Source organism: Chiloscyllium plagiosum, unplaced genomic scaffold, assembly GCF_037043375.1.
Source record: "Chiloscyllium plagiosum isolate Xiang-an unplaced genomic scaffold, Cpla_swu_hap1 HiC_scaffold_25, whole genome shotgun sequence".
Classification (NCBI taxonomy): Eukaryota; Metazoa; Chordata; class Chondrichthyes; order Orectolobiformes; family Hemiscylliidae; genus Chiloscyllium; species Chiloscyllium plagiosum.
In genome coordinates this window covers 41,816,619-41,839,707 of record NW_028270163.1, presented here as the reverse complement: position 1 = coordinate 41,839,707, position 23,089 = coordinate 41,816,619, and the positions used below count along the sequence as shown (strand labels likewise).

Below are 23,089 nucleotides of genomic sequence, written 5' to 3'. Positions count from 1 at the left end.
CAACTAAGATATGGCACATCTAAATATTTTTTATTTGTAGTTTCTTTTGCATTAAAAAACAAGTTGTAAATATAAAGTGACATAGGTCACTTAATGTCTAATGATGTGTGTTGGTAGCAATATCTGGACAGCGTCATCAGATGTGTTCAAATCTTTTCAGACATTACACGCTGACTGATACTGACCAGCTAGATGATGTAGATTGTTGGAAGACTGATGTGAAGAAGACAGTTGAACATGTTCGAAGAGTGCAGATAACATGTTTCAGATAAAGCATTTTGCAAAAAAAAACAAAGGTATCATATGTGAAAGTAGTATTCTTCGAAAGGTCATCATGTCTGCTTTCCTCTTAATACAGTGTCCCTTTGACGTTCTGAAGTACCACATGATAAGCATCTTTCAACGGGTGATCATTAATGAATTACAATAATTCATTGTGGAATTACTAGACTATAAAGTGGGCAATGGTGGATGCTCAAGGTTACCTGACTCCTTGGTTCATGCTGACGAACGTATAGTCGTGATACTTTCACTGATGTAATAAGAATTGAATCACCAAAAGCTGGAGACCGAAACAAACCGCACACTAAGCAAATTATAGGAATTCAAAAGTTAGGGTAAACCCACAAATGAGAACAAGTGTCAAACGATCAACGATGCTGGACAATCAAGTGTTAACAATAACCCCAGACTGGAAGCTGCCGACATATCTGGCTGAGTCAATATTATTTCTCAGTGAGAGCAAGTTAATTGCAGCAACTTTGAAATTAAAATTTTGTATGATGATCTGTCAAATAGATTTAAAATAAAAATGCATTTTTTTTTCTAAATTGGGAAAATGATTGTTTCCAAACTAATTTCTTCAGTAAAATAAATCTTGAGGTTAGCTCAGGCCAACATCGAGCGACATCATCAAGACAAATCCTGCGATGGAAGTCCAGGATGCCAATTTGCCATTTCCACTGAAAATGAAAGCAATGCTGTCAGTCTTTCTTACAATGCTTCAATTGTCATTATGCACATAGATCTTTGGAATGACTCATTGAATTAGAATAACATACAATACTTGCCTTCACCTGTTCAGTGACAGACACGTATGCATAACCTATAAAACATGGACTGGCATTTACATGTGCTTTCTTTATTCTTTCACAGGATGTGCACAACCATGGTATGACCAACATTTGTTGTCTATTTCTAACTGCCCTTGAACGGAATGGCTTGCTTCCTTTTTCAGAGTAGCCAAGTTCGGTACCAATGGGGATGGCCTCAACCAGGACCTTGGGTTCATGTCACACTTCAGGTGATCCCACTGCAATATACACTCTCTCACACATGTGTGCACAAGTGCACACACGTGCACACACACTCACCTACAGACCCACACACTCACGCAGACCCTCTCTCATACACACACTCTCTCTCGTACGCTCACACATATATCCCCCACACTCACACCTGCACCATCTCACAGACTTATATCCCATTACACTCACATACATACACATATTCTCTTACACCCCCCTACACACACCCACATGCATACACTCACTTGGTCTCCCCTACATGCACACACATATACATTTTGAGGTAAATTTGTACTTGTAGGATTACATTTTATTTTGCTCAAAAACTGCATAAATCCTTGTAAGGTTCTGTAAATCCCATTTTAGAAATAGAATCAGTCTGACCTAGCATTGGGACACAAACAGACTTTAACCTCACACCTTCAATGTATTTTCTGAGCTGAGATGGCACCTATTGTTAAAGCTATCTTGAGAATGTAACTTTTAAAAAGTTCTGGGATTTACATATGAGGGAACAGAAACTAACATGGTCATTCTAAAAGGTGAAAGACTAAGCTAAATTTGTTTAATATTACATTCCATGATACTGCAATCCTGTTGCTATAAATTCTGTCTTATGATTCTGCTCTACAACCACCTGAAGAAGCAGCGCTTCAAAAGCTAGTGCTTCCAAATAAACCTGTTAGAGTATAACTTGGTGTTGTGTGATGTTTAACATTTTCAGAGAACAGTTCAGAGTTATCCACACAGCTGTGGATCTGGAGTTACATATAATTCAATGGGTTTATACAACAATTGATATACAAATTATCATGGTCACCATTACAGAGACCAGTTGTTTCGTCCAGATTTATTATTGATTTTAAATTACCACTAGCCTTGATGGGATTTTAATCTATGTCATGGGAGTGTCAGTATTGGTTTTGAGATGACTAATTTTGAGACATTACTATGACAATACCATAGCCCCTACTTGCTTTATGTGGGAGCTTATCAAAAACAGGAAGGGAAGTAGAGGTGAAAAGAATTAGGGCATATAGGATGGAAAATAAAGTTAAAATGGATTTGAAACATTTACCAACTGAAAAGGAAATCAGGGACAACAGCAATAGCAACCTATATTTTTACAGATCATCCACTGTAGAGAAACACAAAAAGCATTTCACTATGAAACAAGATCTGACCTCAAACCAGATAAGGAGATTTTAGGTCAGCTGACCAGAAGCACGGTTAAAGCATGTTGGAGTTGCCCATTGGTGAAGAGAATTGTAATTTGAAGCAGCAGTTTCCACATTCAGAATCATGGCCTTCGTACTCATGGCAACCAGATAAGATAATGATGTGCTTCACAGAAATCTTATTTAGTAAAGAGTGCAAGGGAAAGTCTGATCCCACCATAATCAAAGTCTCTTTAAGTAATTATCATTACATATAGGTATCCTGAAATAATAAATGCAACAAACATCCTTTAGATAAATGGCTGTGGAAAGTAAGAGATAAGCCCCACCCCATCAGCAGTGGAGAATGAAGGAAGAATGGTACAAACAGCAAGGACTGAATCTCATATAATGAAGGGTATAAACAGATAACCTCGCAAAAGGTCTTCGGAAAACAGAGTGCATTATAAGGGAGCAGTAGCAAAATATTATTTAGTCATTATGACCTTGGGAAAATAAATAATCACAGCTTCACAAGGTACCAAACAGCACCCACTCAGTACGAGGCAGCTGGCAAATGTCTGGGGAGGGGCATAACAGTCAGAGGGGAGGTGGCAAGCATTGCATGCCAATGTTGCATGTAATCATTGTAACACGGAATGTATAAATATCTTGGAGTCTGTCTCGAGTGATTTCTTCAAGGCTGCGTGGTAAGGAACTCTGAATAAACATCAATTTGTGCTGCTGATCACAGGACTCAGGCTCCTCTTTACAATTCCTCCCCAACAAAGTGTTAGGTTTTAAAAAGTGCCATAACTGAGGTAAGTGGGGCAGAGAGGTGCAGGCAGGACATTCCAGATCTTGGGGACGAGGCAACTAAGGGGATGCGCCCCTCTGGTGGACCAATTAAAGATACAAAATAGGCCAAAATTTAAGAAGTGCAGATACCTTGGTTGAGAGAATGGTGAGGATTAGAGATAGGGGTGAGGCCATGGAGGAATATGAAAAGAAGGATTAGAATTTGAAAACCATGACGTTGCTTAATGGGAGCCAGTATAGGTGAGTATGCAGAGATGATAGAACAGGGCTTACTGAGAGTCATGACACAGTCAAGGACAGTCATGACTCAAGTAGTGTATAAAAGGATTACACAGGAGGCCTATACATGGAGAAACATAGATGCAGATTAGGAAGTGGGACAGGAAGAAAGACAAAAGCACATTCTGCATACAAATTTCTACTCATCTGTTCTTATATGTTCATATTTTGTTTATAGTTGAACAAAATAATCATGAGAATTGTTGGTTAAATTAAAGGGGAACTTCACTCATATCTTTGGATTTGATTGTGGCATTAGATTTTTACCCGAAACTGTGTAAGTTCAGCTTCTGGTATCTGCAGTTGTAATGTCTACCACAAGGCTGTACACCTGCATCTCTGCCCTCATTCTAAATAGTTTCTGACTATTATTTGTTGTATTATTGTTGCAAGAGTACAATTTGGTTCATTTATTGCATAATATGAAGAATTGATGCATTACAATTTCTAAGTGCACGTGACAGACATACAGTTAGAACATTTTGCACATTTTAGGGTATAGCAAGTGTAGATCTCATTGTGGTTACTTAAAAAGCGCTTGGTCATTTAGTAATTCAGTAACCACTTGAAGTTTGGTTCCTGAACTTTACCATTTTACTATTTTAAAACAAAGAAGAATTCTGCTAAATGCAGAAAGATCAGCACTGAAGAATCTAACGTCTCAGACAGAGCCAAGCAGACAACAGGAATGGCAGTATCTGTATTGCCAAAAACTGGAGCTCACTGTGATTAACTAAAGATCTGGCTGCGGTGATAATTTGAGTAACAATGCATGACTGCCTGTTTTACACCCAGGAATTGAAGACAGACTGATTGAAGGGAGGAAGAAAGAAACATCTACAGGTTCAGTTGCTCAATCTATGAACCATCTAACCTCAATTGTCCAATACATGCCAAACAAGTCCATTATTACTATTCATTGCTTTCGGCTTCTGTTAAAGCATGACCTGTCTTTCATTTGTTTCCTTTCAGCTTTCTTGCGTTACATCGCCTGCCCAGCTGGAATGACTGCGACTGTTGGTGAGGACACACCTCAAAGAGGGATTGACACCACATTCGCACGTGCATGTAGGGGAGTGGGCATCCCCATGAAAGGATGGTAATAAGACAATGTTGATTAAAAACGGCATGGCACGTTCCTATATTTAATTCTCTTAATGCTGCAGTGCAGGATCAAGCCTCAGACAATGGAAGGAATACATGAACACTATATTGCAAATTGTAAATCCCAAAGATGAATGGAAATCAATCAGCAGTCTTTTCAAGGGAATTTGCTTTGAATAACATATCCTTACCGCACTGAACACAAAATCAGCATTGCAAATCGCCATGTCTCAGAGTGGAGCAGAGACTCGATAATTATGGTCCACATGTAAATACCTGACACAGTTATAGAGTTATAGTACGAAGAGAGGAAGAGAACACTCAAGAGTTGGGGTGGGTGGTGGTGGAGGCTGGGGGTTTAAAATGTCATTTGAGGAGATTTTTGATTTTTGAAGTTCCTCTGGAGGATGTAAGGTGGGCATGAAAGGTAAAGGTAAAGTCGCCAATGTCCCAGAGGACCAAAGGGCTGTTCTCTCATCAGAGTGAGAGAGACGACTGGTGGTCAGTTTAACCTGAGAGTCACCACGCCTCAGGTGATGGGTGAGTTTGTTAAAATGGGACCTTCACTGTAACCTCAACTGCTTTGGAAAGACACAAGTCCTCTACTTAATAAAGCTGCCAGGTTATGCGATGTGTGGGACAGTCAGAAAACTGGAGTTGAAAACAAAATTCTGGATAACAATGAGGCTCCTCATTATCATTTTTAAACCTACCACCCACTTTCTGGGATTGGGTTGGTTTACCTCCCAACTTCAGGCTTCAGTCAAAATTGGGAATGTGAGAAATGGATATAATTTTGCGTTAGGAAACAGATTTTGGAGACATTAATACTAACTCATTACCAACCTCCCACTCTCAAGCTATTTCTTTCTACAAAAACAAAGTCACCCAAACAGTACTCTATAACGTCCAGTAAAATGTTCAAGAGCGTTCTTAATCTGTCATTAAGGCTAAGAATAGATTGCCCACATTTCTACCTGGCCAAGAAATTGCCTTTGCATGAGGAATAGCTCGAAGAAGGGAAGATAATAAAATAATTTCTAAAAAGATATATGCCATTAAACAATTGATACCCAAGAGATAACTGCAGAGAACTCGGAGTAAGGACAGAAATAATTTTACATTTTGTGTCCACTACTCAAGAATGGAAACCTAAAAGGAGCCACAGAGTGTTGGCATTGAACAAAGATGTCCTCTTGGTGACAAAACAGTTAAATATAAGTAAAACTCCCAAAGATCACAACACTTAAAACTTACAAATCACTTCCATTCAGCACAATCTATTTAACAACTCCACACAGTGCAATGAATAAAACTTGGAAATCAAAGCAAGAGCTGACCCCCTACCTACCAACCCATGGCCCATGCCATCACGCTACTGCTTGGCTTGCCAAGGCTTTAAAATAATTCAAATGTAAACACTGTGTATATTACACATATCAATAATAAACTGGCAGTGAATTACAGACAATAATTCAACCTTGGACTCCTGCTGTTGTTTATAAAGCAACTAGACTTTGCTTCTGACATGACACAGCATCAGAACAGCTTTACTACATTTCTGTCTGACGGACTGCCAGATGTCCCCTTGTTTGCATTCATCTGATGAAAGGGGGTCTGCCAGTTTCTATTATTTATTTTCTCCTGTGCTGATGAGCCCTCAGAGTCAAACCTGAGAGAATGAGACCTTACTCCCTACCCATAGTGCCTGTCCATAGTGCTCTTTTGTAAGACCTTTTAGTTCCAGCCTTCTGGTCATCCTACCATTATTTTTACCTTTGAGTTATTATCTGATTCCCTTCTGAAAGATACTGTTGAATCTGTTTCCATCACCCTTTCAGAAAGTACATTCCAGATCGAAACAACAGGAAGAAGTGAGAGTGTAGTGATGATGTTACTGGGCTCATAATCCAGAAACCCGAGCCAATGTTCTGGGGATATGGCAGATAGGAAAATTCAAATTCAATGACTAAATCTGGAATTAAAAGCTCATCTGACAGTGACCAATTAACCATGGTCGATTGTTGTAAAGACCCACTTGGTTTACAAACACCCTGTAATGAATGAAATCTGTTGTCTCTACCTTGTCTGGCCTATGTACATTTCAGAACAGATGTGGTTAAATGCACTCTGAAATGGCCTCGTAAGCCACTTAATCGCCCAAACCAATACAGATCTTAAACAGAATTAAAATGAACAGACCACCGAATATCAACTGAGCCCTGTACCAGAAAGGACAATAACAAACTCAGCTCTGTTAACCCTGTATAGTCCTCCTAAATAATATCTGGAGACTTGTACCAAGATTGGGAGGACTGTCCCACAGATTAGTCAAGCAATGGCCTTGAGACTTAGTCATTTGAATGCAATCATATTTTGGAGACAATTTCCCAAACACCACCACCAACATCTGAGAGTATGTATTTGGACAAGTATACATTTGGGAGGGAGTTGTCCTTAGAGTACTCAATATTGACCCTGGATCCCACAGAGTCAGGAAAGACTCCTTGTCATTAAGACTTAAGGTCTCCATTTTCTTCAGCTGATGAATTAATACATCTCCCTGTTGAATTCCACTTGCAGGAAGGAGTGAGGGTAGCATGGGCACAGAATATACTTTGGGTGGGGTATTTCAATGTTCATTACCAAGCATGATTGAGTAATGGGGAGAAAGTGAGGTCTGCAGATGCTGGAGATCAGAGCTGAAAATGTGTTGCTGGAAAAGCGCAGCAGGTCAGGCAGCATCCAGGGAACAGGAGAATCGACGTTTCGGGCATAAGCATTCCTGAAGAAGGGCTTATGCCCGAAACATCGATTCTCCTGTTCCCTGGATGCTGCCTGACCTGCTGCGCTTTTCCAGCAACACATGATTGAGTAATGACTGAGTTGGCAGAATAAACGACACAGCTGCTGGACTCGGTGTGTGGTGGTGATGAAGGAACCAACCAAGTCAGGCTGCTATGTCACTCAGCTTGGTGTTCTTGTGTATCTAGGTAGCAGAGGTCATGGCTACAGAAGTTGCTGTCGAAGGAAACGTAGAGAGTTGCTGAAAAGCATCTTGTATTTGGTACATGATGCTGCCAGTTTGGATTGATGTTGGAGGGAGTAAATGTTGAAGGTGGATGGGGTACCAATCAAGCGGGATGCTTTGTCCTGATTAGTGTAGGGTCTCCCGCGTGTAGTTGGGGCTGCACTCCTTGAGGCAAGTGGAGAATATTCCGTCATGTTCCATGATGGTACCAACCTACCCGGCCACTGGAAACAGTTTCTCCTTTTTATTTTGTTAAACCCTTTGCAATTTTAAATACCTCTATTAAATGTCCCTACAATCTTTTCAACTTTAAAGATAACAATGGCAGCTTCTCTTCTCTCACCACGGTTTTGAAGTCTCCCATTCTTGGTACAATTTTAGTACATCTCCGCTGCATGACCTGCAAGCCATGCATCTAGTGTTGAAGACTTACTGCGCACGTTCCATTATAATTTCCTATCTCTCGTTTTAATTCCCTTTTTATTTTCTTATACATAGCCCTTATGCTGAAATGCTTTCTACTCTGGTTGTCTGGCAAAGGCAAAACTCATCATCACTTTGTTCTCAATGGAAGTCACAGAGAGTTGTTTTATCATTCAGGACTTACCTGAGTTGAGCTTCAGGAATAATGTCATCGATTACAACGTAAACCATGGCACCAGCAGCGAAAGCCAAGGCATAGGGCAGGAGAGGCTCGGCCAGAACTACAGCAAAGGCACCAAATATTCCTGCCACTGGCTCAACCATACCACTTAACTGACCGTACCTTCATGGTGGGAGAAATATAATCATTATTTTCACCAAAATAAAACATCTGACAAAATTGAATGAACAACTAAAATATGAAGCGGGGTACAACTGGTGTCAACTGTATAAATATTGACAGTTAATTCTAGTTGGATGGTCAGCATTCATTGGGGCTCTCACTTGTGGCACAGACTTGGATCAGAAGGTCTGTATTCAAGTCCCCATCAGACCAGATGCCGTATCATAACAAATCCAAACACTTTGAATATCAATAACCATTCAGGAGTCTGGAAGTGCATTTGTTGGTTATTTATGGGTTCAATGTAATATCAAGGAAAAAAGAAAAATTCCAGTTTGGATTTTGGCACATGAGAGATGGAAGGCCTCCTATTAAAATGACAGGGTACCGAAGAATTTCTTATCTTTAAAGGCAATTGAGGGCGGTTAGAAAGGTGGATCCACAGTTATTTATAGAATTACAGAACCATAAAATAGGACAGCAGAGAATAAAGTAATAGGATTAGAAATTAACTTCCGCTTCTAATTTAGTGGAAATTTATTGCTTTTAGCGTCAATTTTGACATCTTTTGTGAAGTATTTTGGAAGACATATAGGAATGGGGAGTTGATTTCTGCAGAACAGGGAGTACATCGGAAAAGGGTGGAGATTTGATTTAAAAACTCATTCAATAAGCAACATGAGGAAAAATACTTGGAGGCAGCAAACGATAACAATCAAAAACGCATTGCTTAAGAGGGTGATTCAATTGTGGTTTTCAGAATGAACTGGAAAAGCATCTGAGGGGGAAAAGAATTGCAGGGTTATAGAACAAAGGGAGGAGTGGGACTACCTCAAGTGCAGTTTCTTTCCCCCTTAAATAATTCTTAAGTAGTAAATGCTTTTGAAACTTGCACATTTGTTAACTGTTTAAAGCACTGCCAGCAACTGTCAATAAAAGTATTCTTCTGTGTGTGAACACCCAAGATAAGTGGTCTTCAAGCAAGGGATAAACTTCAAAAAGGCATTAAATTACGGGAACTGAGAAACAGAGGAGTGGGGGAGAAGGAGAGGATTAAGCAAGGCTGAAATGATAAGCTTTGAAAGGGGTTTTGAAGAAAAGTAAAGAAGATACAGTGCTGAGAGACACAGGAAAAATGTTCCAAAATGCTGGCCTGCATCATTGGAAGGCCACAAAGCTGAAAGTTGACAGAAAAGGTGGTAAAGAGAGTCAAAATGAGAAGAGTGTAGGTACATAGGGCTGGCTGCAGATGGAAAAGATGAGATTATAGGGGGATTTGTCATTAAGAATAAAGTTTCAATTGATTGATGCTGATAGGAGATCAGTGAACCTCAGATAGCTCAAGGTTATTTGAGAACTGGACTGAGTGTGGTTTAGGTACAAGCACTGAAATCTGCCAGTAACTGACAACAGAAGACAGCAGCTGAAAATGTGTTGCTGGAAAAGCGCAGCAGGTCAGGCAGCATCCAAGGAACAGGAGAATCGACGTTTCGGGCATAAGCCCTTTTTCCTGAAGAAGGGCTTATGCCCGAAACGTCGATTCTCCTGTTCCTTAGATGCTGCCTGACCTGCTGCGCTTTTCCAGCAACACATTTTCAGTTCTGATCTCCAGCATCTGCAGTCCTCACTTTCTCCTCCAAACAGAAGGCAGCAACCAGGATATATTTGACTGGATAGAACATTTCTGAAAAGAAAATGGATTAAGTTGTTGCCCCTGAGGGCACTGAAGGGGAAATTCTACCCTCATCCCCACCAACTAAATCTTGCCCCCAAACACAGAGAAAAGTCACGCCAGGTACAAAGATGAACTTAAACTATTTGCTCAGACAAGATCTGTCACGCTACAGAGTATCACACCACTGTGAGAAGCGGTGCCTGATAGGAACTATCAGGAAGCTCAGGATTATAGATAACACTAAGTATCTGCCGAGAAACCTGCTTTCTGTTGCTATACAAACCACTCAATGTGATGACATGTAGGAATTTGATCAAAGCAGGTTGCACTGAAAAGAAAATGTTTTATCTCCCAAATAAAGACAGATTTGGTTGGGAAGGAGACAAAAAGTTAACTGCCAATAAGATAAGACAAAGAACAGCCAATCAGGAGGTTTGTGATTCTGTGGAATACTACACTGTTAGTTTTTCTTAGCAGTGATCTTTGCTGTGAAGTCTCCCAGTGCGATGTATATAATGTTGCTATTGTCACTTTTCATACATTCGCATGGATTCTTTTACAATGCATCGTTTGAGAGCTGTAACCATTTCAGGGAACTTAGACAGCACAGTGAGCCTTGAAAAATGATTTCTTTTCAAAGTCAGTTTAGGGAGTACAACATCCAATGTGGCAAATATGTGCAGCTGATGGGAAACTTTGCACTCTGACCATAGACACAGAGCCGAGGCTAGGCCGTGCTGCCTTTGCGTGATTGAACGACAAGATGGCGCCCTAATGACGGCACCCAATTGCAAAATCAGTCTTTGTAATCAGCCTTCTTTAAGATACATCTTATTACAGTCAAAGACTCTTCTGGAATGCATATTCGACCTGCTTTAACTGTGTAATTGCTCAATTCAAAAAGTGCAATTGCCTCAGCTATTTGGTTTCTAAAATCCCTAAAGTTGATCCTTTTCAGTTTTTCCCCGTAATTTCTCTTTATTGCTCTGATTACTCAATGTCAGACAATTTAGTTACTGTGGAGAGGTCAGGTTACCTTGTGGCGGGTTTGAGCTGGGTGTCGTCACTGTACCTGTGAAAACTAATTTATGTTTTCAGATAATGAGGAAAATGTAATTCAATCTGGAGAAGTATAACATTATGTATTTGGGGAAGGCAAACGTAACCATAAGACTACAGACCTTCAGATATAGGAGCAGCATCAGGCCATTAGGCTCATTGATTCTGCTCCACCATTTGATCCTGGCTGATATGTTTCTCAACCCTATTCTCCTTCTCCCCATAACCTTTGATTTCCTTACCGATCAAAAACTTATCTTTTGTTTTCTTAAGTGGCCTCCACAGTCTTCTGCGGCAACGAGTTTCACAGAGTCACCACCCTCTGGCTGAAGAAATTCCTCCTCCTCTCAGTTCTAAAGGGTCATCCCTTGACTCTGAGGCTGTGCCCTTGATCTCTCCTGTTAGTGGAAACATTTTCTCCATGTCCACTCTATCCAGACCACTCAGTATTCTGTAAGTTTCAATCAAATCCTCCTCATTCTCTAAACTCCATCGGGTACAGACTCAGAGTCTTCAACTGCTCCTCATATGACAAATCTTTCATCCTTCCAAATCTCCTGTTGGGTGCCCTCCAAGGCTAGCACATCCTTCCTTAGCTATGGGGCCCAAAACTGCTCACAATATTCCAAATGTGGTCTGACCTAAGCCTTATACAGCTTCAGCTGTACATATTTACTCTTGTATTCTAGCCGTCTTGAAATGATTCTAAGTCCCAACTAGTTTGCACGTTAATCTTAACTAGGACTTCTTAGTCCCTTTGTGCTTCAGATTTCCAAAATCTTTCACCAAAGAGAAAAGAGCCTCAGACTCTATTCTTCTTACCAAAGTGCATGGCTTCAACTTTCCCATTTCTTATTCAATCTGCTCCTTCTTCAATCTGCTCCTTCTTTGCCCACTCTCCCAACCTGTCCATGTCCTCCTAAAGTCACCCGACCTCCACAACAGTATATGCCCCTCCATATATCTTTGCGTCATCTGGAAAACTTAGGAACAATGCCCTCAGTTCCTTTGGCCAGATCATTAATGTAAAACATGAATAGTTATGTTCCCAACATGGAGGCCCGGTGAAACTCCACTAGTCATTGGTTGCTATCCTGGAAAAGACCCATTATCCCCATTCTTTGCCTTCTGCCAGTCAGCAAATCCTCTAGCCTTACCAGTACCTTACCCCTATTTCCATGGGCTCTTACTTTACTTAGCAGCCTCCTGTGCCATATCTTATCAAGTGAATACAGTATAAACAGGAGGGTATTGAGAGGGGTAGAGGAAGTGAGATACCTTGAAGTGCATGTCCACAGGTTGCTGAAGGTGCCAAGGAGGTAAGGTGGTAAAGAATGCATATGTGTTACTTCATCAGGAGAGGTATTAAATACAAAATCAAGGATGCAACGCTGAAATTATATATGACTTTTCCATGTAGAGGGTAGTACATGTATGGAATGAGCTGCCAGAGGAAGAGGTGGAGGTTAGAACAGTTGCAATATTTAAAAGGCATCTGAATATGGGTATATGAATAGGAAGGGTTTAGAGGGATATGGGCCGGGTGCTAGCAGATGGGACTTGATTGGGTTGGGCTATCTGTTCGGCATGGATGGGTTGGACCGAAGGGTCTGTTTCTATGCTGTACACCTCTATGACTCTATAACAATGGTTAGGTCACAATGGAGTTTGTGTATAGTTTTGGTCACCATATTCCAGGAAGGACATAATTACTCAAAGGAGAGTCATACAGATGTACAGCAGGGAAGCAGACCCTTCAGTCCAACCCATCCATGCTGACCAGATATCCCAACCCAATCTAGTCCCACCTGACAGCACCTGGCCCATATCCCTCCAAACCCTTCTTATTCATATACCCATCCAAATGCCTCTTAAATGTTGCAATTGTACTAGTCTCCACTACTTCCTCTGGCAGCTCATTCCATACATGTACCACACTCTGCTTGAAAATGTTTCCCTTATCTCTTTTATATCTTTCCCCTCTCACCCTAAACCTTTGCCCTCTAATTCTGGACTCCCCCACCGCAGGGAAAGGACTTTGTCTATTTATCCTATTCATGCCTCTCATGATTTTATAAACCTCTGTAAGGTCATCCCTCAGCCTCCAAAGCTCCAATGAAAACAGCCCTGGCCTATACAAACTCTCCCCATAGCTCAAATCCTCCAACCCTGGAAAACATCCTTGTAAATCTTTTCTGAACCCTTTCAAGGTTCACAACATCTTTCCGATAGGAAGGAGACCAGAATTGCATGCAATATTCCAACAGTGGCCTAACCAATGTCCTGTACAGCCGCAACACAACCTTGCAACTCCTGTACTCAATACTCTGACTAATAAAGGAAAGCATACCAAACTGCAGAATTTTGGGAAAGCAAATCTTAGCAGGACTTATACATTTAATGGTAAGGTCCTAGGGAGTGCAGCTGAACAAAGAGCCTTGGAGTGCAGGTTCATAGCTTCTTGAGAGTGGAGTCGCAGGTAGATAGGATAGTGAAGAAGGTGTTTGGTATGATTTCCACTACACCTCCAATTTTGGTGTCATCTGCAAACCTACCTACTATACCTCTTATGCTCACATCCAAATTATTTATATAAATGATGAAAAGTAGTGGACCCAGCACCGATTCTTGCGGCACTCCACTGGTCACAGGCCTCCAGTCTGAAACTCAACCCTCCAACACCACCCTCTGTCTTCTACCTTTGTGCCAGTTCTGTATCCAAATGGCTAGTTCTCTCTGCATTCCATGAGATCTAACCTTGCTAATCAGTCTCCCAGGGGGAACCTTGTCGAATGCCTTATTGAATTTCATATAGATCCTGTCCACTGCTTTGCCCTCATCAATCCTCTTTATTATTTCTTCAAAAAACTTAATCAAGTTTGTGAGACATGATTTCCCACGCATAAAGCCATGTTGACTACTCCTAATCAGTCCTTGACTTTCCAAATACATGTACATCCTATCCTTCAGGATTCCCTCCAACAACCTGCTCCCCACCGACGTCAGGCTCACTGGTCTATAGTTCCCTGGCTTGTCCTTTCCACCCTTCTTAAACAGTGGCACCACACTAGCCAACCTCCAGTCTTTCGGCACCTCACCTATGACTAACGATGATACAAATATCTCAGTAAGAGGCCCAGCAATCACTTCTGTAGCTTCCCACAGAGTTCTACGGGACACCTGATCAAGTCCTGGGGATTTATCCACTTTTGTGCGGTTCAAGACATCCAGCTCCTCCTCCTCTGTAATATGGACATTTTTCAAGATGTCACCATCTACCTCCCTACATTCTATATCTTCCATGTCCTTTTTCACTGTAAATACTGATGCAAAATACTCGTTTAGTATCTCCCACATCTCCTGCAGCTCCACACAAAGGACAACTTGCTGATCTTTGAGATGCCCTATTCTCTCCCTAGTTACCCTTTTGCCCATAATGTATTCGTAAAAACCCTTTGGATTCTCCTTAATCCTATTTACCAAAGCTATCTCATGTCCCCTTTTTGTCCTCCTGATTTCTCTCTAAGGTATACTCCTACAGCCTTTATATTCTTCTAAGGAATCACTCGATCTATCCTGTTTATACCTTACATATGCTTCCTTCTTTTTCTTAACCAAACCCTCAATTTCTTTAGTCATCCAGCATTCCCTATATCTTCCAGCCTTTCCTTTCACCCTAACAGGAATATACGTTCTCTAGACTCTCCTCATCTCATTTCTGGAGGCTTCCCATTTTCTAGCCATCCCTTTACCAGCGTACATCTGCCCTCAATCAGCTTTTGAAAGTTCTTGCCTAATAGCGTCAAAATTGGCCTTTCTCCAATTTAGGACTTCAACTTTTAGATCTGGTCTATCCTTTTCCATCACTATTTTAAAATTAATAGAAATATGGTCACTGGCTCCAAAGTGCTTCCCCACTGACACGTCAGTCACCTGCCCTGCCTTATTTCCCAAGAGTAGGTCAAGTTTATTTGGAGGAGATTTACAAGAATGTTGCTAAGACGTGAGAAGTGCACGTATGAGGAAAGATTAGATAGAGTCATAGAGATGTACAGCACGGAAACAGACGCTTTGGTCCAACCTGCCCATGCCAACTAGATATCCCAACCCAATCGAGTTCCAGCATTATTTTCCTTAGAACAGAGGAGGCTGTGAGGTGACATAATTGAGGTATACAAAATAACGAGAGGCATACAGGGGATGCAGGGGGGAATGACCCATTTCCTCTTGTAGATCGGTCAATTACAAGGGGTGGCAGATTTAAGGTGATTGATTGGGGACATGAAGAAAAGAACCCTTTCAACCAGAGGGTTCTGGGTTTCTGGAATTCACTGCTCCATTTGGTGACCAAGGTGGAAACCCTCAACTCATTTTAAAGGAACCTGGGTCTGCACCTGAAGGGCTTTGACCTGCAGAGCTATGGACTGTGTGCCAGGAAGTAGCACTAGAATGTGTGAAACAGGACACAGAAATTGCAGGAGAATTTCAGGAGGTCTGGGAGTACCTGTGGAGAGAAAGCAGAGCTAACATTTTGGGTCCAGTGACGCTCCATCAGAACTAGAGTCAGAACTAGTACTTACAATGGGTGGCTAGTTTATTCAGCTGTCACACACGATAGGCTGGATGATCTTTCTCTGTGATGTTATTTTACTGTTGTTCTGTGTCACCCAGCAGCAATGTGTAGATGAGAAATAGAAAGTGTCAAGGATAGATTCTCAGGGGACACCAGAGGTCAGGAAGGGAAACTATGGCTAAGTATTGGACAATAGGATTAAACTAGTTAGGTGACTACTGCGGACACTGGACCTTTTTCTGTGCAGATCTCTTAGAGTCTAAGACACGGAAAGGTGATTCTCTGGTTGTAATTATCATAAGAATGGAATTAGGGGAAACTAATCCAATTTGTAAGGTGGATGATAATGGAGAGTAATCTGGTCCCTTTAAAGTGTCAGATAAGTATTCTGACATCAGTCGGCGCACATTGAAACTGAATGCTATTAAGACGTCTACTTGAATTTCTCCTATAGATTTTGAAATGAGTTAATCTGATTTGCTGTAGTTGAAGAAGTGTATCAGCTCCAGAAACGTAGCTTTTACTCACCAGAACGCTTTCCATGTGGAAACCCCTGCACCTCGCAACGGCAAACTGACAGCCAGGCCTTCTGGGAAGTTCTGCAGGCCAATTCCAATAGCTAGGTTCCTATTAACAAGGAATAAAAATGCATGGAGAGATGATGCTGACTGATAATACGAGGTAAAATTTGCACATCTTGCAGTGACGAATGGAATTCAAAAGGAAGCTGTAACCTTTACTCAGCTGCTTCCCCTCTGTCAGTCTCTAATGATAAATGGTCATGAGATGTGATTTGGTGTTTTCTCTTTCTGCGTTCATTGTTTATGTTAGGAAGCACTCATAACCCAGAAATTAGAGAATGATTTATAGGTTTCAAGGTGCTCCTCACTCTCAGAACAAATGTTATGGTCTGGGGAATCTGGTCTACTTTCCTTGAAAAATGCATTTCCAATGAGCAACTTTTACCTGCACCTAACATGAGCAATCAGCCCTTAAGATTTATCACTTAATCCTTGAGAGACAGCTGTATTAGAAAATATCATTGATACTTTCCAGGAAATTAAGGACTTAAATATCTTTGTGGCAACTTACGGCATTGTTGACATTTCCTAACTGGAATTCCGAATGACAAAAGCAATTGTTCTGATTTACTGCCAAATTCATCATAACCAACTTCTGTGGATATGTCCTCAAGTAGTTCATTCTTCCGTGGGATGTTCAACTATCTAAAGCTGGTGTCTGAGGCAAGTTTAACTGCCCCAGTTTCACAATATTATGCCATTGTTATGATAATGGTAAAACTGGGCTATCATTTTTTGACTTTTATTATTTGTTTTTTAATATCTATGACCTAACACAGACTAAAATGAGTTAAAGAAAGAAAAAAAAACACTGACTTGAGGTGGCTGCAGTGGTCACCTGACCCAGTTGAGCCAAACTCATGAAACCATCGATGAAGAATACCCAGGCTAAACTGAAATCCATACAGTATATCATCAAAATGACTTGAATCAGTCATTCAGAGGTATATCTCCTTGATTTATACTTTTCTGGAAGTTTCAGATATTGGAATGACAGATTTGTCTGCAGATTATAATTTTTTGTTAAAAAAAATTGAAGTCACAGATGGGAATACATAAAGGAACTATTTTTAGGTAACATTTTTTGAGCCAAGACAGAAAGAGGGAAAGGTGGATTTGTAACAGCAAACTAGAAGGTTTGTTCTCTCTCTCTATTTCTTTCAGCTTCTCTTGAAGGATCATGCCTAGTGATAATGCAAATTGAAAAAAAAGTCTATTCACCCAAGGTCAAAAACATACCTATTAATTTTTCTACTGTTGAGGTTACAAATTATTCATTAAACATGATGGTCTTAGGTTAAATCTGACGCATCAAGTACTATAAAGACTTTTTATTAAACTACATATTTTTGACCTTACTTTTTTTGTACGAGGCAAATGCCCCCTTTTAAACTTTGTGTACGTGTTTGCTATTATGTTTTATTATTTGAGGGGTTTTAATAAGTAATAAAATTCCTCTTTCTTTCACTCACAAAAATTAGTGGTTAGCACTGCTGCCTCACAGCACCAAAGACCCGGGTTCAATTCCAGCCTCGGGCGACTATTTGTGTGGATTTTGCATGTGCATCTGCACATGTCTGCATGGGTTTCCTCCGGGTGCTCCGGTTTCCTTCCACAGTCCAAAGATGTGCAGGTTAGGTGAATTGGTCATGCTAAATTGCCCATAGAGTTAGGTGCATTAGTTAGGGGGAATGCGTCTGGGTCTGGGGGGGTTACTCTTCAGAGGGTCAAGTGTGGACTATTTGGGCTGAAGGGCCTGTTTCCACACTGTAGGGAATCTAATCTAGTCTAATCTTGAACCAATATGACATTTTAAGCAAAGATTAAATACAGTATGATATGGCTGCACAGAATAAGAATATGAATTAAATAAGTAATGTTTAGGCCAACAGACATCTCCTCCACGCCTGGGTGTACCACCGTATGCACAGAATTCCTTCAACCAGAGTAAAGAAAGTACGCACTTTTGGAACTGTGGTATTTCATTGACTCCAATAGTTGCCTCCATCCAACATTATATATCACTTCTGCCAATTAGCAAAATTATTTTTCCATTGTGAAGCTTGTGTGAGCATAATTTTAAATACTCTTTCAGTTCTCTATCTCTGTGTGTCCATCTGAGCATTGTTGCCTGAGAATATCCTTTGAATAGAAATTGTAAGGCCTTTGTAACCATGGTAATATAAAGCTCAAAATTAATTAGATATAGATATTCAGGAAACTAATCTAAAATAGTAATATCATTAACACTCTCAATCTGAATTTCCAGGTATATTGAATGATGCACATGGAGTTAATGTCGTGCGAACTATCATTTATTACTGTAAAGACTTGCTGAACAATTTTAAAAGAATACTGAGCACCAATTGTACACCAGAGCTGGAAATTGGCCCTATTTGATGCTTTCTGTTGCTGCGTTATTCTGTTATTTCTCAATCTTTTGAGGACTCAATCCTCCTCTTGTAGTTTTCCCATTGTTTAATAGCCACTGAATGTTACAAAGAAGGCAAGCATCCAAGAGAAGCAAGAAGTACTTTGACAGCCTGGAATAAACCACTGCAACAGTAGTAATCTTCCAATAATCTTTCAATGCTAGAAAAGTCCCAGAGGATTGGAAAACTGCCAGTGTAAGACTCTTGTTCAAAAATGGAAGGAGATGCAAAAAAAAGATGACTATAGGACAATCAACTTAACACTCACCGTCATTGGAAGATGTTAGAGTATATTATAAAAAATGTAATAGCAGAGGATATAGTACTGCACAAAATAATCAGGCAGATTCAGCATGGCATCATGAAGTGGAAATCACATCTGACTAATTTATTAGAATCCTTTGAGGAAGTCAAAGGCAGGATAGTTAAAGGAGAACCAATAGGTGTGATGTATTTGGATTTCCAAAAGGCCTTTGTTAAGGCACCACATGTTGGGCGACTTAATAAGTTAAGAGCCCATAGTGTGAGTGGTAAAACTTTTGATGGATGGAGGAACAATTAATAGAAGATAGAGAGTTGAGATAAATGGGTATTTTTAGGATATAACCTGCAACTGGTACCATAGAGATCAGCATCTGCAGTCATTGTTTTTACCCCATAGAGATCAGTGCTGGGCCACAATTATTTAAAATATAAGTTAATAATTTAGATGAGGGAAGTGAATGCATTATTGCCAGGTTTGCAGATGATACTAAAATAGTTGAGAAGGCAAGTAGCAAGCATGACACAGAGTCTACAGAGACATTTAAACAGGTTAAGCAAGTGGGCAAGAACTTCAGAAACAGAATATAACACAGGGAAGTATGAATTAATGCAAGTTGGCAGGAGGAGTGGAAGAGCTGAATATTATTTTAATGGAGAAAGATTGCAAACAGCTGTAGGAAAGAGGGATTTGGGCATCCTCATACATATCACAAAAAGGCAGTTCAGAGGATAATTAGGAAAGCAAATAGACTTTTGTCATTATTTCAAGTGGGGTGGAGTGTAAAAACAGTATAAAACTATAAAAAGGTGCTGTTTGGATCACACCTAGAATACATTGAATAGTTTTAGTCCCCTTATTTATGGAAGTGCAGTATAGATTGATTCTTGGTATGGAGGGACTTTCTGATGAGAAGTTGAGTTGTGTTTCGGACTGGGGGCATAATCTACTCAAGTCCCCTAATTAAGATAGAGATAAGGCAGAATTTCTTCTCTCAGAGTGTAGTGAATCTGTGGAATTCTTTAGCGTAGTGGGCTGTAGAAGCTGGGTCGTTAAATATATTCAAGACAGGGTCAGACAGACTTTTAATCAGTAAGGAAAACTAGGATTATAGGGGTAAGCCAAGAAAGTGGAGTTAAGGATTATCACATCAGGCATTATCTCATTGAATGACAGAGCAGGCTCAGCAAGCTGACTGGACCTCCTTCTGCTCCAACATCTCATGGTGAAAATTAGAAATTAAAGCTATAATTAAGCTTTTCAAAATCAAATTGATAACAGCGCAAAAGACACAACAGCTGTAGTTGTAAAAGGTTTGAATACCTGATGGTCAGTTTATGGGTAAATATTTGTTACTTTCAGCATCTCTGATCTCCTTTGTTTAATGACAAAAATGTCATTGGTAAAACTGTGCTGCAGTCAAAATGCACAGCACAATATTGTAGGAGCCATAGGCTGAACACAAAAGGCATTGCAATGTGTATAACATAACAATAAATTACACTGGAAATGCAAAACCTGAAAAAAAAAATCAATCTTTGATGAGCAAGAAATCAGACTGTTATAATCAAGTGCTGTACCATGGATTGGAATGAGACAAGGTTTTAGGTTTGCACAAGCCATCCTTCCAATCTCAGCAAAGGTTTGTGCGAAGGTTTGTCTTTGTGTTGCCATCTTTGAAGGAACATTTAGATTCCGTAGTAAGGCAGGAGCTTTGTAGTGTGGATATTTTGGAAAACAGAGTTAAATGGGACTTTAAACCTGACTCACTCTGAAGTAGCAATGGAGGCCACCTTCACATTGTATGAGAGGCAGAATCCAGGCCTCAGATGTATAGTTGCCCACAAAATGCAAAGGGCGGTACCTAGGGTATTTTATATATTGACAAGACAGAAGTAATATTCACCACTCTTCCATGATTCAGTGTTATATGAAGGATTCTTTGAGATAAGTTCAATTTAAACTGTGCCAAATAAAATTATCCATCAAATGCACTAAAGGAATCGGTCTCAGATAAATAATGGTAAATTGTGACTGAATGGTAAAAGTGTGACTGAGTGGAAAATTCCATGACCCTGTTCCAAAGTTATCGCCCACCCACCCCCTCGTGTCAAAGCTGAGTAACATCAACAGTGAGAGATTATATGGTGGCCTTTTGTCACTTGTTTAGTTTTCCCTTTCTCTTCAGTAGCGTTCTTGAAAAAAATGCATCCGAGGCAGAATTCTTTCTTCCCAAGCCATCGATTTTTCCAGAGTTGGGAATTCTCACCATGCAGGACAGTTGGACAGTTCCTATTATTGTCCTTCACAGTTGGGGAAGAATGAGGATTTATCAAGTTAGGGAACACCAGAAGAAAAGACAGAATCTTTGCTTCTAATAACTACCTGGTAAACTCTGCTAGAAAATAGAGAGATGCATGGAGACTTGCTTTCTGCAGGTGACCAATCTCCTGACAGTTCATGGCCCAAATTCACAAGCACTGTTCACCTGCACGATCCTCATTGGGATGTGCTGGTGACCTCTTCCCCCTTGCCTTTGGTGAATCACCATTGGTCTGTGCATCCCCTTCCATCCCAAATGTAGACACAAGCTGGTTTGCCTTATGTAGAGGGACCGTAGGTTGGTTCCCAACAAATTATATCATCCTTTGCATGTTATGTTAAAGGGAGTTTGTGCCTGCACTTTCGTTGTACAAAAGCTCTCTCAGTATTATTTCAAAGGAAAGTAGGGGATTCGCCCCATGTCCTATATTTATATACGTATTGGAAGACCAACAACTGAAGAGATTATCAGGTTAATATCACATCTCTATTTGGGAGCCTTGATACACACAGATTGGCTGTTGGGTTTTCTAATTACAATTGATGCTATACTTCAAAACACTGCAGTCGTTGTAAAGATCTGGGTTCGCGATCCACCTGTTCCAGAGGTGTGTAATAACATCTCTGAACAGGGTGAATGGAAATTAGGGTTTTTTTTGTAAAGTGCAGACAAATATCCTGAGAAACAGAGAAACAAAAAGGTCCTTTCTTTCTGTTGCAAAACAGTAATGGAGTGACAGTGGAGTGTGTCGTGATGAGGGGAGATGGTGAGGTTGGGTCAGGAATTATCCAGCTCTTTCATTCTCAGTTCAAACTAAAAATCCAATTGCCATCTAAGCAACCACTTCAAACCTACTGACTGAAGCTAAATTGGTGAGGACAGCAATTGTTTTTTTTAAAAACAAATCATATTTAGCTTTGACGACTTAAGGGCACTCTAAACAACTCTTTGTAGAGAGCTCTTGAGGGCAATAAGTTGCGCATATGGCATGAGCTGCAGATGATTTCAAATAATGAAAAGCTGCTTTGCTTTGCTTTCTTTGGCGTGCTTTGCCTGCTGGCTCTGCTTCAAGATCCTGCCCTAGAATGAAACAGATAAATTGGAGCTAGTCACGGAAAGGCTGCTGCAGCCTGCATGCATTCTTCTTATTGTGCAAGCTGAGCCAACACCTACTGGCACTTTGGATATCATTCTTGTGCTGCCAGGTTTTTGGACACCAGAATGCTGTACTGTAGTAAAAGTAATATGTTTCCATGAGTCTTTGTCCAGTTTCCCAGTCTCACATTTGGAGGCACTCGTACATTTCTCCAGAATGCACATGTGCATAGGTTTCAATGGTTCAGGCACTAAAATAATGATACAATGTCCTTCTTCAACACACTGAGCTCAAGCTTTGTCAGTTAGCTGAATCAAAGAGGTGACCTACAGCATTTAAAGTAAATTATTCTAATGACTGGTTCTTCTGGGACGTACTTAGGAATGCTGATTTGGGGGCTTCCAACATACTGTCAGGGAGGTTTTTCTTTGAAAGGGCTGTGGTAGATTGAGCAGTACAAGTTTTTTTTTTGTCTGCCTTTCTCAACACAGCCTGTGTGGTCCCACATAAAAAGGGAAGCTGTCTTTTTCAACTTTTTGTGCTTTAAATTTTACAGTTAGTGCAGTTGTCAATATCAATTTTGAATCTACTTTCCGGAAACAGCCTTACTGCTTTAATGTATGGC

The 23,089-nt window shown here is 40.4% G+C and overlaps 1 protein-coding gene across 3 annotated transcripts in view; it reads right to left on the bottom strand.

Moving 5' to 3' along the window:
• Positions 1–311: 311 nt before the first annotated feature.
• slc39a11 (solute carrier family 39, member 11) overlaps positions 312–23,089 on the bottom strand; it is a 728,791-nt gene continuing 706,013 nt past the window's right edge. For all 3 annotated transcript variants that reach the window (XM_043714886.2, XM_043714887.2, XM_043714885.2), the window contains 3 exons: positions 16,299–16,397; positions 8,305–8,463; positions 312–962 (listed from right to left, as the gene is read on the bottom strand). In XM_043714886.2, coding sequence (XP_043570821.2) covers positions 884–962; positions 8,305–8,463; positions 16,299–16,397 — 337 coding nt within the window. In that variant the 3' untranslated portion in view covers positions 312–883. The remainder of the gene's footprint in view (positions 963–8,304; positions 8,464–16,298; positions 16,398–23,089) is intronic.